Source organism: Balaenoptera acutorostrata, chromosome 16, assembly GCF_949987535.1.
Source record: "Balaenoptera acutorostrata chromosome 16, mBalAcu1.1, whole genome shotgun sequence".
In the NCBI taxonomy this organism is placed as follows: domain Eukaryota; kingdom Metazoa; phylum Chordata; class Mammalia; order Artiodactyla; family Balaenopteridae; genus Balaenoptera; species Balaenoptera acutorostrata.
In genome coordinates, this window is record NC_080079.1 from 82827054 (window position 1) to 82845260 (window position 18207).

At 44.5% G+C, this 18207-nt stretch overlaps 2 protein-coding genes across 2 annotated transcripts in view; both read right to left on the reverse strand.

Moving 5' to 3' along the window:
• The window catches only part of MRLN (myoregulin), a 44240-nt gene that overhangs the window by 24844 nt on the left and 1189 nt on the right, over positions 1–18207 (reverse strand). The gene's annotated exons all lie outside the window — the stretch shown is intronic.
• The window catches only part of CCDC6 (coiled-coil domain containing 6), a 111300-nt gene continuing 110721 nt past the window's right edge, over positions 17629–18207 (reverse strand). The window contains exon 9 of the mRNA XM_007170831.2: positions 17629–18206. Coding sequence (XP_007170893.2) covers positions 18012–18206 — 195 coding nt within the window. The 3' untranslated portion in view covers positions 17629–18011. The remainder of the gene's footprint in view (position 18207) is intronic.

Sequence of the window (18207 nt, forward strand, 5' to 3'; positions counted from 1 at the left end):
TGGGGGAGATGAGAGGGGCTACTTTTGAATTGCTAGGTCTTTCCACACCAAATATATATATATAATAAAAGTGTACCTGAAGCCACCTCCCCTTGGCAAATTCCTTTTATTCCATTCATTTTGATGCAATCCATGTTATACAAACTGAAATACTTTGCCTCTAACATCCATTCTTATTGCAGGAGGCAGACCTCTCACATTTATTTCTTAAATTTCGAAAAGGGTTGTAATTTAAAAACTGCCAGTGAGTATAAGAAGTGAAAAAAACACCCTACGGAATTATGTATGCAAGCTGTTTCTCAAGTATTTTTCCCCAACTTCAACTCAAGAAGCTGGTGTGGTTTTTTCCCCCGACCAGGGATAGAACCCAGGCCCACGGCTGTGGAAGCACAAAGTCCTAACCACTGGAACGCCAGGGAGTTCCCTGGGTTTTTGTTATGAAGCAGAACTTGGCTTGATAAATGTGTGTTGAATGAAGGTGTCCGTGAAGCTGGTAAGAAAACTCAGCGAATCCTCAATCGGTAAGAGTCAAGAACCAACACGCTCTCTTCTCACAAGCTCACGGCCCCTTCCAGCACTCTCAGCAGCAGAAGAAAACGTACATCCAAATCCGGGCTCTGAACATCCCTCGACAACGCTGTTAACATCAGATAGAGCCTGCGGGTGTTTTCGCTTAGTGGAAGGCACAGGATGTTTGCGCCAGGGGGACTGGCTTCTGGCAGGAAGGTTCATTCAAGCGAAGGTAATTGGCAACAGGCAACTAAAGGACTGCCCTTCAGTCCTCGATAGTTATCAGGAAATTAACTTCCTGTCCTTAATCAGCCCACTGTTTGTTAAAGAGATGAGAATGGCTTGGGCATGGTAGGGGGCAGTGGAGAGGAAGTGATAGAGAACAGTCATCAAAAGCTGTTGCCTAGTGTCTCTGCCCTGACCGACTGGCTCAACTTTGGCCCAGTTTCAATTTCTGGGCAAGTTTGGGGAAACTTGTGTGGCTGATACAGGCATGGACCTCGGAGGTAGAGAGTTTTGCTCAGTTTTCAGGACTGACAGGCAAGTCATTGTAACCGAGCAGGACCTCCCCGCCCATCATGTCCTCCACCTGCCTTTTGTCTATAGAAAAACTTTAGTCAAAGAATAAATGTAATCAGAGAAGTGAGAAAATGCAGAAATAAAGGAAAACAGTCAAGCAAGACAAAATAAAAATAGTTTAGCCATTAAGCAAAGCCAAGGACCTTTAGCTCCTCCTCAAGGGCTATAGATAATATTCTGAGCCACGTCCTTTGAGCTGTTTGGCAGATACTGAAAGCCCCACCGGGTGGCAGAAGTTAACTGATGCTGCCCACGGGCACGTAGACCCCAGAACGGTTGGAACCAGGTTGATGGTGCTGACTCCCAATTACCTCACCACCAGCCAATCAGAAGAACGTCCATGAGCTGACCACACATCCCATAACCCCCTTCCTCGCCCTGTCTTTAACAACCTTTCCCTGAAACCTTTGGGGAGTTTGGGTCTTTTAAGTACTAGCTGCCCTGGACTCCTTGCTTGGTGCCTGAAATAAACCCTGCACTTTCCTTTACCACAAGCCGGTGTCAGTAGACTGGCTTTGCTGTACACGGGTGAGTGGACCCAAGTTTGGTTCGGTAACATGATCACATTTTCCAGGTGGGAAGTTGATAAGGATTAAGCGCATAAGTAATTCTTAAGACACTACAAAGGAGACTAAACAAAACTCAGAAAAAATCAGTAAGGTAATCTTACATATTTGGATGCACCTTTCACACACCACTACCGGCAAGAAAAGTAAGTCAATTTTGAAGACTGCAACTGTCTTTTTTTTTAAATTGCATTTTCAGAAAGTAAACATTAAAAAAGAAAAAGAAACACTTAGAGGTATGAGAAACTAAGTTGACATCTATCAATAGAACTTAATATTATGACAATTCTGGAATGGTAAACCCAGGGAATACAGAAATGTATAATAATAGTTCTTGTATATTGAGGGTTTAACTTGTCCTAAGTTCTAGGTTCCTGTCCTAAGAGCTTCATCTGTACTGTAGGAACATGCTTATTCCACACAACTCTATGAGGAAGATGAGAAAACAGACTCTGAGTGGTTATGCAATTTGTCCAAGGATCTAAGTTTCAGAGGCAATATCTAAAATCAGGCACTCGGGTCCCAAGGCCCAGTCTCTCTCCTACGCTTTCAAAATATACATGGGTAGCTGCAACAAAAGCATATATTTTTTTAGTTTTTTCATTTGGCCACGCCATGCAGCTTGTGGGATCTTAGTTCCCCGACAAGGGATTGAACCTGCACCCACCATAGCGAAGGCTGGGAGTCCTAACCACTGGACCGCCGGGGAATTCCCTAAAAGCATATGTTTTGATGCAATGAAAAAAAGTTGGGGGAGCCACACCTCATATCACGTGATCAGAGAGGTCAATCGGATGAGCGCTAGCACCCTCTTTATATTTTTTTCTTAATTTTAAAAAATTAATTAATTTATTTATTTATTGGCTGCCTTGGGTCTTCGTTGCTGCATGCGGGCTTTCTCTAGCTGTGGCGAGCAGGGGCTACTCTTCATTGTGGTGCACTTCTCACTGCAGTGGCTTCTCTTGCCGCACAGCACAGGCTCCAGACGCGCAGGCTCAGTAGTTGTGGCACATGGGCTCAGTTGCTCCGTGGCATGTGGGATCTTCCCAGACCAGGGCTCGAACCCGTGTCCCCTGCATTGGGAGGCGAATTCTTAACCACTGCGCCACCAGGGAAGTCCATAGCACCCTCTTTAGATACAGACTGAACTTTCCTTCAGAGACATAAATAGGCCGATCCAGCTTATAGAGAATTCCATTTATCACGCAAAAACAAACAAAAATGCAACTCAGGGTATGGGTTCATGGATATTTCATTTCAAACCTGGCTCAGAGTCTGCAATGTGGGTATTTCCCACCTAACCTTTGGAGGGATTCTGAATGCATGAAAAAAAGCCAATAACATGAATAACCTGCACTTTATCTAAATGGTAATAAAACTTACTTAACAATTGAGGATCTTAATGCCAATTTAAGGCATTTGCTTTCCTAAAACACAGATAGTAAGTAACATTAAACAGCACTTGGTTTTTAATTGCTTTACAAATAAAATCATTCCTTTTCCCCTTTAAGCTGCTGCAGTTGCCGTCTGGTAAATCAGCTCTGGAGAACTGAGCCGAAGTAGTCTCTGAAGTATTTTCTTTAGGACCAAGGAAACCAAGGATCCGAAACCAAACTTTTCCAGATGAGGGAATGGAATTTAAGACAGGGGTCCTCAGATGAGGAAGGCGGCTGGAAATCTGGGGACCAGTAGAATCTAATCAAACTTTTGCTGGTTCCATGGCTCACAATGTCACTGTCCCAAACTCTCACCCAGTCAAATGAACAAATTCTACCCTTGGGGAGGAGCTAGGAGGAGAGTAGAGAATTTAAGAGCTTTCCTCCAGCCAACATTTCTTTACATTTAGTTTTATTAAACCATTCGCTTTCACAGCCAACACGAAATATGTGATGACCCCTTTAAGAGAAGGAGCTCAGAGTATCAGAAACGCGCTGTCCACAACCGTGTGGCCATTTAAATTTTTTAAAAAGGGCTTCCCTGGTGGCGCAGTGGTTGAGAGTCTGCCTGCTAATGCAGGGGACGCGGGTTCGAGCCCTGGTCTGGGAGGATCCCACATGCCGCGGAGCGGCTGGGCCCGTGAGCCACAATTGCTGAGCCTGCGCGTCTGGAGCCTGTGCCCCGCGACGGGAGGGGCCGCGATAGTGAGAGGCCCGCGCACCGCGATGAAGAGCGGTCCCCGCACCGCGATGAAGAGTGGCCCCCGCTTGCCGTGGCCGGAGAAAGCCCTCGCACGAACCGAAGACCCAGCACAGCAAAAATAAATAAATAAATAAATTTTTTAAAAATTACTATTCTTAAGTACTGACCTAGGGTTAGTGAGACAAGCCAGTTAGAAGCTGCGCCCAAGGTCTGAAATTGGTCAAACCGGACATTAAGCACACTTCAGAGCTGGACCCTTGGAGGACTGACCCCTTATTCTGTATCTCACCTTGATTTATGCCCAATTGTGCTACCCGACCTGGGGTTATATGTTATACAACCTGAAAGGCTAATACAATGAGTGACGAACACTCCCCACAGGGAAAGTCCAGCAATTTAAAAAGCACCCCCAGGGACTTCCCTGGTGGTGCAGTGGTTAAGAATCCGCTTGCCAATGCAGGGGACACGGGTTCAAACCCTGGTCTGGGAAGATCCCACATGTCGCAGAGCAACTGAGCCCGTGCACCACAACTACTGAGCCTGTGCCCTAGAGCCCGCAAGCCACAACTACTGAGCCCACGAGCCACAACTACTGAAGCCTGCGCACCTAGAGCCCATGCTCTGTAACAAGAGAAGCCACCACAGTGAGAAGCCCGCGCACTGCAACGAAGAGTAGCCCCCACTTGCCGCAACTACAGAAAGCCCGCATGCAGCAACGAAGACCCAACACAGCCAAAAATAAATAAATAAATAAATTCAAAAAAAGAAAGTGTGAATTAAAATAAAAAGAAATAAAATGAACTCTTCTTGGATTTCTTAAAAAATAAAATAAAATAAAATAAAAAGCATCCCCAAGTTGAACCTCAGAGTCCCACAAAGAGATTGAAAAGCCAATGTGATTTTCTTTCCCTAATCTCGTCGTAAGCTCAGGTATACTAATGGGAGCCTCACTCAATACTCAGTTAAGTATAGACTATTTTTTCAGAAACCTCGTTACTGATTGATTACCTTCTTCAGGACTCCCAAGCTGTATGAATTCACCCCAAGCCGTATGAATTCACCCCAAGCCTCTTATGGTCCCAAAGTTCCATAAGGCCAACCCAAAACTTAGTGACAGTGACATCACATCTCGACTCAAAAATGAGAACCCCACGGGACACCTGCAAACAGCGGCCTTTCCCAAGCGAAAGGGAAGCCCCCCCACGCCAGCCAGCCCTGCTATCTGCGGAAATGTGGGTATGAGAACAAAATGGAAAAAAGGAGAGGACATTCTCTTGTGATGAACTTCACCAGGTTATCAGTCACTCCAAGCCATTTGCCCAGAGTCCGCAACTCCCAAACCCAGACACACATGCTCATTTCAGAGCAACTTATCCCCAGGTTTCTCAGGTTGGAGGGTGGTGTACAGAACGCTCCCGCTTTCCTGCAAAAATTAGAATCTTCTATGGCGGCATCTCTCCCACTTTCCCAAGACTCCCTTCTCCCTTTCCATCCTTAAAAATCTCTTGATCTCCTCGCTTCCATTTCTGAAAAATTTACTAAGAAAATCTTAAACATACAAGTGTAGAGAATAGTATGACAAACTCTCAGGCGTCTATCACCGAATATATCACCGACATGCTCCCCATCCTGTTCTCCTGTTTTCTCTACACCTACATCCACCTGCCCACCACCTGCCCCCTCAGTGAACCATTTTAAAGAGAACCCACAATACCATATCATTGCATCAGTAAGTATTTTATTTAGGAACTTCTAAAAGATACAGATCTTTTAGAAATATTATTTTTATTTACAGAGAAACAATAGGATGAATGCATCTTACACATCAATAAAAAACAGAAAAAAAAAAAAAGGAAAATTAGAGAGATTTAGGAACTTCCATAAAGTCGTGAGCCAGGCAAGAGTGAGTCTATCTGTAAACTGCATCTTCTGTCGCTTGGAATTCTGTCCTTCTGCAGTTATACTCTGTGACCTCTCAGGCAACCCTATCTCTGATGGCTCTGCTGAGTAAGCGTTTGAACTCATGTTTAAGGACAAAGCTCCCCCAAGTAAATAATCTGCCTAAAGCCATGAGAAAGGTCTCACGGTCAACCTGGAATCGTCCCCGGATGGATTTCCATCTCTGTAGCCTTCCCCAGCACCTTCATTCCATGGTCCTGATATTTCTCATGGATCTGGGGCCCAGGTTCTAGGGGAAATAGTCACTGTCTAAAATAAAAACCTTAAAAAAAAAAAAAAAAAAAAAGGAAACAGTTAACAATACCATTATCACAGCTGGAAAAGAAATGAACAAGAATTCTTTAATACCAACTATCCAGGGGGTGTTGGACCCATTTCCGCTTTGATCCAGGCGGCCCTGGTCTCTCGGGGGCTGGACCGGGCATGCAGAGAAGAAGCCTCTTCGCTTCTGAGAGCCCACTCAGTACCCCAACACACACCTAAACACACGTATGAATGGGGCACCTCTCCAAGCAACGTTCACAGGCTTCCCTTCCCTCCACTCTGAACCAACGCCTCCAACCCCACTCCTCTGCTCCCATATCCCAACACATCTTCCTAAGGATTTTGTGGCAGCTGCCAATGACCACTGCTCCAGAATTCCTTAAGTCTGTGAGGCCTGCCTCATGGTGATACACCCACCCCGTTGTTACCACATTTCTTTGCCATCAAGTGGTTAAGATTGCACGATCTGGAGCCAGACGGTCTGGCCTTGCCACTTACTGCGTGATTCTGGGCAAGTTATTTAAACTTTATGTGTCTTGCTCAGTGGATAGTTCAACCAAGACAAAGAGGAACGGGACGAGAGGCAGCCCGTCTCGAGGACAGCCGAGGGAGAACTCATCACCCCGCAGAGCTCCCCAGCACTCTGGTAACGCCCTTGCTTCTGCAGAATGAAGCTCTAACCTCCCGTCCCGCTGAAACCTAGGATGGTGGGGAGGGGAGGTAAAGGGAGAGTAGGGGGAAAACTGTGACTGCAGAAACGGTGCCGCCTGAGCGTGCCTGGGTCTAAGCAACAGTCCTGGGATCCTTCCCGCAAGAGCAGCTGCCTCAGCTGCCTTGACATTCCTGAGGGAGTCTCACCCTCAACCTTTTGTCCTCTGCCAAGTCCAGATCCAGCCTTGCTCAGAGCCTGCACCTGTGCTTGGGGTTTAAGCGCCCTCCAGTAAATCACTTTCCCTACCATCACCACTGCCCTTGCAATGGGACGTATAAACACCAGAGGCCTCTGATAGAGGAACCTCCCCTGACCTCTGGCCCGCAGGTATCCTAGAACAAGCTCAAAAGGCTCAAGAGAGCTGACTGTTAAATTGCCAGGAATTTTGTGAGCTGGTTGTGAAACACAGATACTATTAAAAATTAAATTATTTAAGATAATATACAAGATTGTATTGAAAATACAGGTGAAGGGAATTCCCTGGTGGTCCAGTGGTTAGGACTCCACGCTTCCACTGCAGGGGCCACGGGTTTGATCCCTGGAGGGAGAACTAAGATCCCGCATGCCTCGCAGTGTGGCCAAAAAAACCCCACAGGTTTAAAAAAACACGTAGGTAACAAATACTCAAACCATCCCGCTTCCTAATTATTTGACTATATTTTACTATTACTATGCATTTAAGGTTATTTATACCTAATATATCTGTACGGTAGAAATATCATATACGGTGTTACTATTGCACCTCTCTCTCCAACTCCAAGTTTAGTGACTTCACATTGGTGGGTTGCAATCAGCCACGGTGGGGAGTATTTACACTACAAACATCCATAAGCAATACAAAGCAAGGTTTATTTTCCCAGAGGGCAGACACTTGTCAACACCCCTGTGTGACCCATCTCCTCTACAGTTCTCCACCCACAGGTGCATCTGCCTCTCAGCCTGCTGAAACCACGCTGTCTGTTGAATTGGGGGAGAACAAGGGGCAAAGTAGATGGCATCACAGCTAAGAGAGTCCAGGAGCACTTTAATCCCATCTCAAATCCTGGCCAACCTTCCCTATGAGGCTCACAAGAAAGACTGATTTCCCGAAGCCCACTGTGCATCAACAAGCCACCTTTTTTTTTTTTTAATATTTATTTATTTGGCTGTGCCGGGTCTCAGTTGCGGCATGCACATGGGACCTAGTTTCCTGACCAGGGATGGAACCTGGGCCCCCTGCATTGGGAGTGCGGAGTCTTAGCCACTGGACCACCAGGGAAGTTCCCAAGCCACTTTCTTATTAGCTGGACTTGTGCTGGGAGCTTCTGGTAGAGGCCTCTTTCCAAACAGGGCTTCAGTTTTCACCCCTCACTCTCCTACTTTTGCCCCCTTCTCTCTTTCTCATGCACACACACAAGCTCTAGCCTTCACTGCTCAAGGAGCCTATACCAGGGGTCCACGAACTCAAAGCCCTCAGGGACCACACTGTAATAACTTGTGTGGTGGGCAGGGGGACCACCGTGGCTCTGGAGGAGCAGGTGTTCTCTGCTCCCCAGGCATAGCTACTGCTCAGCCCCTGCTGACTGAGCAATGGAGGGCGAGGCCCTGCTGAGCTCTTATTTTTTGAGAGTAATAAGAAATCTGGATTTTTTAAAAAATAAAAGTCTCCTTCATTTCAAATCAAAAGGTATTTCAACTTTTCATAAATTGTAACTATGGGAAGCGACAGATATGTTCACTAACCTTATTGCGGTCATCATTATGCAATATCTATGTATCAAATATTACATTACACCTTAAACTTACACCATGTTATATGTCAGTTATTTCTCAATAAGATGCGGGGGAAAAAGGAAAATAAAACACATTACATTTTTCCACCTTTGGGGAAAAAATGTCTTTCATGCATACTTAGGCCAAACCAAATGATGGTGGGAGGTGTTTAGCCCCCAGGCCACCTGTAGCAGAGCTGATGCAATCCATCCCACCCCCGCCCCCGGCCCACCCGATTTCACTGTGAACACTCATGCACCTGGCCAGCATCCCTCATCAAACACGGAGTGACCATCATAGGGACACAAAACAGATCAGTGGCTGTCCCGTGGTGGCGGAAGGAGGTGACTGGATACAAAAGGGAATGAGGAAACTTCTGGGGGTGATGAAAATGATCTACAGGTTAAAGAGAAAACTACTATTGGGTCTTGGGTGATGGTGTGGAAAGGGACAAAAGGACACTGTAGGAAGGTCATTTTAAGCATAGAGTACGGTTCTGGGACTTCCCTGGTGGCGCAGTGGTTAAGAATCTGCCTGCCAATGCAGGGGACACGGGTTCGAGCCCTGGTCCGAGAAGATCCCACATGCCGCGGAGCAACTAAGCCCGTGCGCCACAACTACTGAGCCTGCGCTCTAGAGCCCGTGAGCCACAACTACTGAGCCTGCGCTCTAGAGCCCGGGCGCCACAACTACTGAAGCCCACGCGCCTAGAGCCCGTGCTCCGCAACAAGAGAAGCCACCACAATGAGAAGCCCGTGCACGGCAACGAAGAGTAGCTCCTGTTCACCACAACTAGAGAAAGCCTGCATGCAGCAATGAAGACCCAACGCAGCCAAACATAAATAAATTTATTTTTTTAAAAAAAGCATAGAGTATGGTTCTGTTGTCTTGAGAAACAGGTCAACTGCTCAGGCTTTGGCTTCGGCAAACGGCACTAATTCATTTCTATGTTCTTTAGACCATCCATGAGGAGTTGGTAAACACAAGATTCTGCAGAAGACTGAGAACACCCTGTAAGCTGAATTCTGGTTCTTAAATACCTGTGAAAGGCCTTAAATAGATCAAAATATGGTTCTCCTTAAGAAGAAAGCATTGCCGTGTTTTACAGAGGGTGCTATGTGTTCATTTTCAGTGTTCTATTTTGGAGGGAGGAGGGGGTACTGTGGTCTTACATGACTTTGTTTGTAACTGACAGATTTTGCCTCAATAAAGGATCCTTCTTATTGAAGTACATCCTTGACTATTTACCATGGTCCCAAGCAAACATGCCTGTAAATGATTATAATAAAATTGTGGGAATCCCAGCACCTAGAAGGAGGGCGATGGGCAGGGGGAGAGTGAGGAACAGATACTTTTTTGGTTGAAGGGACCCGTCCAATACTTTAAGCTACATCACAAAAGCAGCTGCCTATTCTGGGACAATTCTGACCACAAGATCCTGGACGGCGGTACCTGAATTAGTGTCTACAAGGTGATCTGATGAAGAAGCTTGGTCCAAATAATTGGTGTCAACAGAATCCCATGGTTATTTGGGGGCTGGTGTATGTTTTTTAAAAACTTGTCACCGCTGATGTAAACTTTCTCCCATGAGTATGTGCTGTACGTATGCATGTCCTTGCATCCTGATTATTAAGCACTGAGAGTTTGTAAATATGCATTCCACTCAGATATAACATTACTTCTGAGTTTCAAAACATGATCATTTCAGAACTATGGTATCGATACCTCCATTCCCAGACACAGGATTTTCAAAACTGCAGATTAAGTGCTAAACAAACGAACAAACAAAACTACGGGGCAGCCGCTCGCGGCTTTGTTGTCTCAGGGTTTCCAGGAAGCCTCACACACAACGGAGGGAATTCAAATGTGGGGGTCATTCTCCCCAGGGTCACCTTCAACCCCTAGAGGAAGGAGTAGGTGCAATGGACAGCATTCCTGTCCTCTGGTGGGATAATACTGAGGCACGCTCTCAATTCTTCCTCGGGGACACCCAGTGGGATTGAATTCCAGTTGCCCCCCGGTGCTAATGGGCTCACCCGCGCACCCTTCACTGGCCTCACCTTCCCCACGTTCTCATTCCGCTTTCTGGACTCTCCTTCCAGAGAAGCTCCCTGCACACAAGTCCCTGTCTCAGTTTGCTTTCAGGGAACCCGAACAGTCACCACTTGTGTCATGCTCGGACCTGCAGGTTTCCGCACATGCTATTCCCTCTGTCCCAAACACCCTTCGCCCAATTTCCACCTGTTCTTCAAGAATGTGCTTAGAGATCGACTCCTCTGGAAATCCTCTCTGACCCTCCCTCTCTTCTAACGCCGTGGGGTCCCACTGTGCTGTTGCCCCGCTCACAGCACCCACCACACTGGGAAACGCCAAAAGGGAAGGGAGTCGGTATTCATGTCCCCTCTCCCCCCGCCCCATCCCCCGAATTCCCAGCACCGCACACGACGGCTGGCGTGGCTCGTAGTTTTAAAACAGCTGTAGAGTGAATGAAATGATACTAGAAGTAGTTAAGAAGTGACACTATGAAGACTCTTATACTCCCATGTTTTAACAATGTTCATTGGATCCCAACCACCCCATTTGTAACAGAGAAGAACAAACGTGACCGCCTATTAGATCTATTCCTTTAGCTCTAACCCTTGTGCTCTGTGGCCTGTACTCAGTCGTGCTGGCTCTGCACCTCTGGAAAAGAATGTTGCCCACAGCCTGAAATACACAGGAGGACTCTCAAGGCTCTGACCTTTAGAGATGCAAAGTTGCAGAACAGAGAATAACATCTGTCTGGTTGGAGGTTCACAGGGAACACAGTGACCAGATCTATGTGGCCCGTTGTAAGAACAAAGCATCCCGGCGCCACAAAGCCTGCACCAACCAACCTCCATCCCGCCTCCCCCCCCCAACGCCCGTCCCTTTTTAGTATAAAAGAAGCCTGAATTCTATCCCTGGTAAGATGGTACTTCGGGACACTAGTCCACCACCTTCTCAGTTGGCTGGCTTTCCAAATAAAGTCGCCGTTCCTTGCTCCAACGCCTCATCTCTCGATGTACTGGCCTGTCACCTGGTGAGCAGTATGGGCTTGGACTTGGTAACACATTCTCATTCTTATCTTGTAGGTGAGGAAACCAAAGCCCAGAAAACTGGACTTAGGCCAGACCTGAACCCACAGGACACTTTCTACTGTACCTGGCTACCTTAAATCTGAGGCTTCGTGCCCAACATTAAAGTAACAAATAGCAGTAGTCAGTCAGTTCCCCAGGTTAATGATTTCCCAATAGCGTTTCACCAGGACCCAGACAAAGCTATCCCTGGGGAGATGCGGTGGGAGAAAAGTAGGTTAAGGGGGCTTAACTTGAATTTCAGCAGTTGCCTTTCAAAGCAACATTTAAAGAGCACAAATACGAATCCCCAAAGACTTAAGTTCTTTGTTGCTTTACATATTTCAGATACTGTATTTTTTGTCTCTAGAAGTTCAACTGGAGGCTTTTTTATGTTTCATTTTCCTTATCATGCTCATGTATTCTTCTGCCTTCTAGAATGCACAAAGAATGTTTATAATGGCTGTTTTCACAACCTTGTCTACTAATCCTATCATCTTGTTTCACTTCTGAGTCTGGCTTTTCCTTCTCTTGATTTTTAAGATGAAAAATTTTCAGATTAATTACTAAGCTCTCTTTTTGGGATAATTAGTAATCTTGAAAGTTGCACTCAATCGTTAGTAGGGTATCAGAAAATACGATCTTTAGAAAAAGATCCAAATACATTTAGTTCAAAAGGATTCAATGTAATATGGAAATGGGGGTGATGTGAAAGATAGAACAAAAAACTTTAAAGGACTGAAAAATTCAACGTCTCATGTTGACAGAAACATTTGACACAAACCGTTATTTACCATGCACTGACGTCTTCCTCTGTTTCTAAAGAGAATGCTTAAAAGTTTGGGCCTGAATTACACATGAGTGAATACAATTGAATTTCCCCAAGTATTTTTTAACTTAAATAGCCCATACGTTAAAACAAGGACCCAGATTTACCTACAGAGTTTTACGTAAACACAAAAAAAGTTTCTAAACCAACCGTTTCAATCTTAGAAGCACCACATGGACACACAGCCTCTAAAAGGTGTTAAAAGAAAAAAAGTGCACATATAGCTTAAACTTTATAATTTACATGTTGTTAAAGCACTTCGTTTTGAATCCCATTTTCTTCAAATTCTACATGAAATAAGAATGGCTATCGCCACTATATAGATTAGAAAACTGAAGCTGGCAGATGCAGCCAAGTCCTAAATTCAGAGGTCCTGGGCAATTTCTTGGTCAACATTTTCATCAAGTTACAACTAAAACCTCGCTGCCATGAGAACAGAGGCATTTTGAGATTTTGGTCAATTCACCAAATGACACATCAAATTAAAAACTCTTTTCATTAACTAATAGTATGAGATCTTGCTTAAGCCAGAGAGAGTCAAGAGTCACTCAAGGTTTATTTAGCTCTTTAATATGGAAAAGGACCTAGATTTAAACAGTTCGCACTGCTAAGACGATATCACAACTGTGTTCTTGAAGACTATGCTCCTAGGGCAGGATCCTAAGTCTGTGCTTTTCCCCTACAGAACGGGGACTAACTGCTAGGGGCTTCCTAAAATGCAAGGTGTATAAAACATCACCCCAAATATTCATTCTACCTTTCTACCTAAAGGAATGGACATGGAAAGGACTTGTGTCTTATTGTATATGTGAAGGCCTGTACTAGAGGATTTCATTTTGATTTTCTCATCTTAGCAAGGCATATAGTATTGTTATTTTACAGGTAAGAAACTTGAGTTCCAGGGAGGTTAAGTAACTGAGCCAGTGAAGGCACTGGTACTCAAACCTAGAACTCATTCTAAAGCCATGCTTCCTATACGTAGGAAGAGAAAACCATACAAACAGACTTAAAAATTTAAGAATAAGCTAATATACTGAATGTAATTTCCAAAGCCTGACTACATATGTGCGTGTATATACATATATCTAATCGTTTATACGTAACATTTTGGGAACGAGTGTGGTTTTCCTTTCCTTTTCATAATCTCCTAGGTTTATGGTTTTCAAGTGAAATACAACACAGCTATGGAACAGTGCACAGATCATAAACGCACAGCTCAATGAATTTTCAAAACTCAATACATCCAGGTAACCAGCATCCTGGTTAAGAAACAGAGCAGTACCAATCCCTTTTGTGTCCTCATCTTAAGTTCACTTTCTAAGGCAGCCTTTAGTATTCAGAATCTAAGCTGGATGTCTATCAGAAATCACAGGGAAACAATGTTCATTTTCCGACTCAAAGACCAGAAAGAAAGAGATAGGGTATAAAGCTCAAGAGGTTCATTTTAAAAAATTATCTTTATTTAGGTTTCTGATTCAGCACATGTATCAAAGACTAATCAACATAAAGAAGTAAATAAGACATTAATTGGAAGTCTTACATCTCTCTAAACTCTGACCAAGAATGTCAAGATTGCCACTATTACCAGAACTCCAACCTAGTCAAGTTGTAGACAAGCTATCATGAACGACGTACAGTGTGCACAGATATACAGAGGCCAAAGACATGCTAGCACTTGGCTCTCCTCTCTTCCTTGTTGATGTCTTTCCATGGGACAGTCCACTTTTGCTGTCCATGCCTAGTTCCAAATAAAGTCCAAAGAAGGCTCAGGGTCAACCTGATCCAACACTCTCCTGGAGGAATGCATTCTCAAACTGTTGTGCCTGCAACTTTGTTTTTGCCAGGATGAAGTTCAGATCGAGATGTACAATACAATCTAGATGACGGTGCAGACTCAGTGAAGAACTAAAGTTGAGCAGTAACCCGAGTTAAGGCATGAATGCACACACATGTGCACACACACAGCACCCACGCTATCATGAACACAGGATTCCTTCCATTGCCTAGCGAGAGGCAACCAGGGCTCGGCAGTTAACCACAACTGCTGAGCATACTGAAGCATGCCCCCCATAATTTTATGCTAACAGCTGTGTGTGTATGTTTTATCAAAAAAAAAAAAAAAAGTAAAGAGAAAAAGGAAAAAAGAAAACTAAAAAAACCAAAAACAACAACAAGAAAAAAAAAAAAACAAAAAAACCCAAAACCTAAAAACCCCTTACTCTCTTACAATGGCTCTTGAGCATGGAACTCACATAGCAGCGTCAATGGCTGGATCTTTAGTAATTTGGAAATAAAAGGTTGTTTTACTATGTATTTCTTTGGTAGTCATCACTACGAAGTTTTCAGTGTTGGTTACCTATAAGACAAGTACTAGATAGAAGATCAAGTTACGCAGAAATATTTCTTCTGTACTGATAAGATAAAAATAGTAAGCTCTCCAAGCACAAGTTACTATGCTTTTTCTTGCCTTATTGGGCATCCTCTACAAGCAAGGCTTCGTGCGGGAAAAGTTCGCGTCTACCTAACAAAGGGCAATACATATTCTATCTTCCTACAATTGAACAGTTAACGAAAATTCACATTATCCGTTATTTCTGGTCAAATCAGTTAGAAGCCAATTACAAAGGGGCAGCAAGCACTTGGTGTCAAAGCCACATTCTGGTCACACATTCATTCCATGGTTGTGGTCAGTCTCTCAGGAGCTCAGAATTTAAAACTCCTTTCAATTAACAAAGGAGCAAGTTAAATCAAATCTTAAATACTTCCACCATCTGCCAAATCTCTAGAAGTCTGTCTAGAATGCCAGCATGCTGGATGAGAGAGAGCAGTTCAGAGCCCAGAGAGGCCTCAGGTGCTAGGGAAAGTAATTTGGTTTTGTATAAAAGGCATGGTCATCTGGCGAGGAGTACGTATCCTATCAGCAGCACAGTGGTAGCCAAGGGTCTCTGTCAGCAAGACAGGAAAATGAAGTTACTGAACCTGCTGCAGCTCCCACCTGCCTTCCAAGGCCTCTGGGGCCTCTGGGAGTCAGTCCGGAGGTTGTCCTGGGCGGGTGGGCAACAGGAATAGCAGGAACCAAGTTCAGCCCCCACGAGAAGTGCCCCAGATAAGTCAGCTTCTCGTGGCCCGGGGGTTGGAATCTTCGGGGTCCCTGGGGGCTAAGCCATTGCCAAGGAGCTGCCCTAGCAGTTACTGCCCAAGCGTGACGGGCTCCAGACGGGGTCATAAAACATTCGAACAGGACATGAAATAGCATCATTTCAAAAGAGTAGTGTTTGTTCTATCAATCCAGAATGTCCACCGGGAGAGGCAACTAGATTTATGGTGAAAAAGTGCTGTTTGAAGGAGCTGTGTTTTATTTTACAATGAAATGACTAGTCTAAGGAAACCGGCGCTACATTTCTGTCGAAGTCTGGATGTCAGGAACCTGTCTCCAAAAGGCATTTATCAGAACTGTCTGCTCACTCCAAGTGCTTTTTTCAGTCACCACAGGGCAATGTTTTTGACTTCTGTGCTTTCAGGAGGTCACTAAATTGCTAGCAAGTGGAGGGAAGATCATTACATTTTGGACTTTCTTGTTTGAGTGCAAGACACTATCCAACAGCACTGAAATCTACAGTCTCATAGAAGCTTCTTGTAAACATATACCATGTCTCCTCTAAGAAAAACTGAGAACTGTACAATGCGGGCGATATTTGTTCACCTGCTCTCAGAATTCTTCACAATGGCCAGGTGCCAGGAAGGACGGTGAGTCGTTGGTGAAATCCCCGGGTTGGACAGGACCCCATCTGACTGAATTAAAAACCTCAAGCCTCAATAATTAAATGCCAAACTTCTTCCCCATGTTTGAAAACTGTACTATGATTATGTATATTACACATGATAAATAAAATTTATAGAGACCTACGATTTCTTTCAAATGATCGAGGAGTGACACTCTCAGTTTGGAGGTGGAAACAGAAAGAGCCAAAAAAACAATCCTACTGTTGCTTTTACTCTCAAGTTCTTAAGATGCTAGTCAAACACTATTAGCCAGCGAGACGTTTTCTCATTCTGTAACTCTTAAATATGCATTCAAAGGCAAACATGGAGGTTTCTCTACTGTACAATATTAAATATCTACAATGTCATGGTTCCTAATGGTTAGGAGAGTGTGCAATAGAGAGCTAGCTATTAGAGATGGGCGTCACAAAACTTGGACTCTTAAAAATTACGGATAAATTCATTTTCAGTTCTCTGATTATATCCAACAGATACACATTCTCATCATAAAATATACATTCTCTAGTAAGTTATTTTTGTCCACAGCATATATAAATATGCGAACACAGGTGGTAAAAATCACTTTACTACCAAAGTACAAAACAGTTAACTGCTGAAAAGCTAAAATAAAGGTGTTGCAAGGGTTAAGAAAAGACTGACTCACGGCGTTCCACTTTAAAGTGAAACCAAACGATTTATTTGTGCTAAATGAATGGAAATGACGCATTCAGGATATACTTCTTTGTACACCGCGCTTGCTTTTACTGGGCAAACTAAGCAGTCCTCAATGTTAATGTGCTACTTTCCTCTACGCCTCTTTCCTGCCAGCAATAAAGTATTTTGGCCATTGTGCCAAGATGTTCCTATAATGTTCATTTCACATAGTATTTTCTCATAGTACTCTGCACCTTTAAAATATTTGTTCGAACTCTATTTTAGGGGAACGCAAGTAAAGAATGGAAAGGGAAAATAGCCGTTTCTGTCACCATCACATTGCCTTCTGCAGCAGAAATCACACAGCACGTTCTAATCAGCCATCACAACCACTGGCGGGTAGGACAACAGTTATCGACTCACGTGAGAGGGCCAGTTTGGGTAGGGTAACATCAAGGATAAAGAAAGACTCACACCCGGATATACGATAATTATCTATCCCATGTATGTGGAAAAGGTACAGCCATGTGATCCAATACGTCAGGAGATCTGTTTTACAAGAGACATGGATGTTGAGATATACTGAAAATAACCCATACAAAGTGTATCCGTAGAAAGCTCTATTAAACATTGTCTTGGGCACTGATGCATCCAACTTCCCATTCTATAGTGAGAGCTAGATTTTCAAAGGTCTGAATTGTAGTGCTGAATTACTGGTATGCTTGGTAAACACTATTCTAATGGGGGTGGGGGGGGGCGGGTAATAACAGCTCAGTAATTTTCTGCAAATTCATGGGAAAAAAAATATAAAAAAGATATCCCTTTTTATTTTACAAACCTAAAAGCCAGGAAAATGAAGCTCTGGGGCCAAGCAAAAAATTGCACACCGCTGCTGAACTACCAAATAGTCGAATAGCCGATGTCCCAGCCAGGGAATGGACGCACATGAAGATTCAAGTAAAACACCGATGGAGAAAGTCGTCTGTTTAGTGTTGTAGACCCACAACACTGGCTGCGTTTTTCCGACACACATTTACAACACAATGAATAGTGAAGCCTAGATAACCTCAGTGCAAATAAGTCAGATCCGAATGAATATGCCAGGGAAGGAAGGAAGCCTTTGGCGTCTTGAGTCGACGGCTCCACTGTACGAACGAGTCCCAACGTGAGGTTCGGACTGCGCACATGCATTAAGGCTGGGAGGAGGGGTGCACCGGATGTTGCAAGGGGGCGGGCTGCGAGGTGGCTGCCGAGGGGACCGCGGGCTGCATGGGTGGCGGAGGTGGAGGTGGCGGAGGCTGGACGGGGGTCTGTGTGTTGGGAGACGGAGGCGGCGTGGGCCGTTTGAATTTGTCGGGGCTGTTGCTCCTCCGCGGTGAAGGCCTC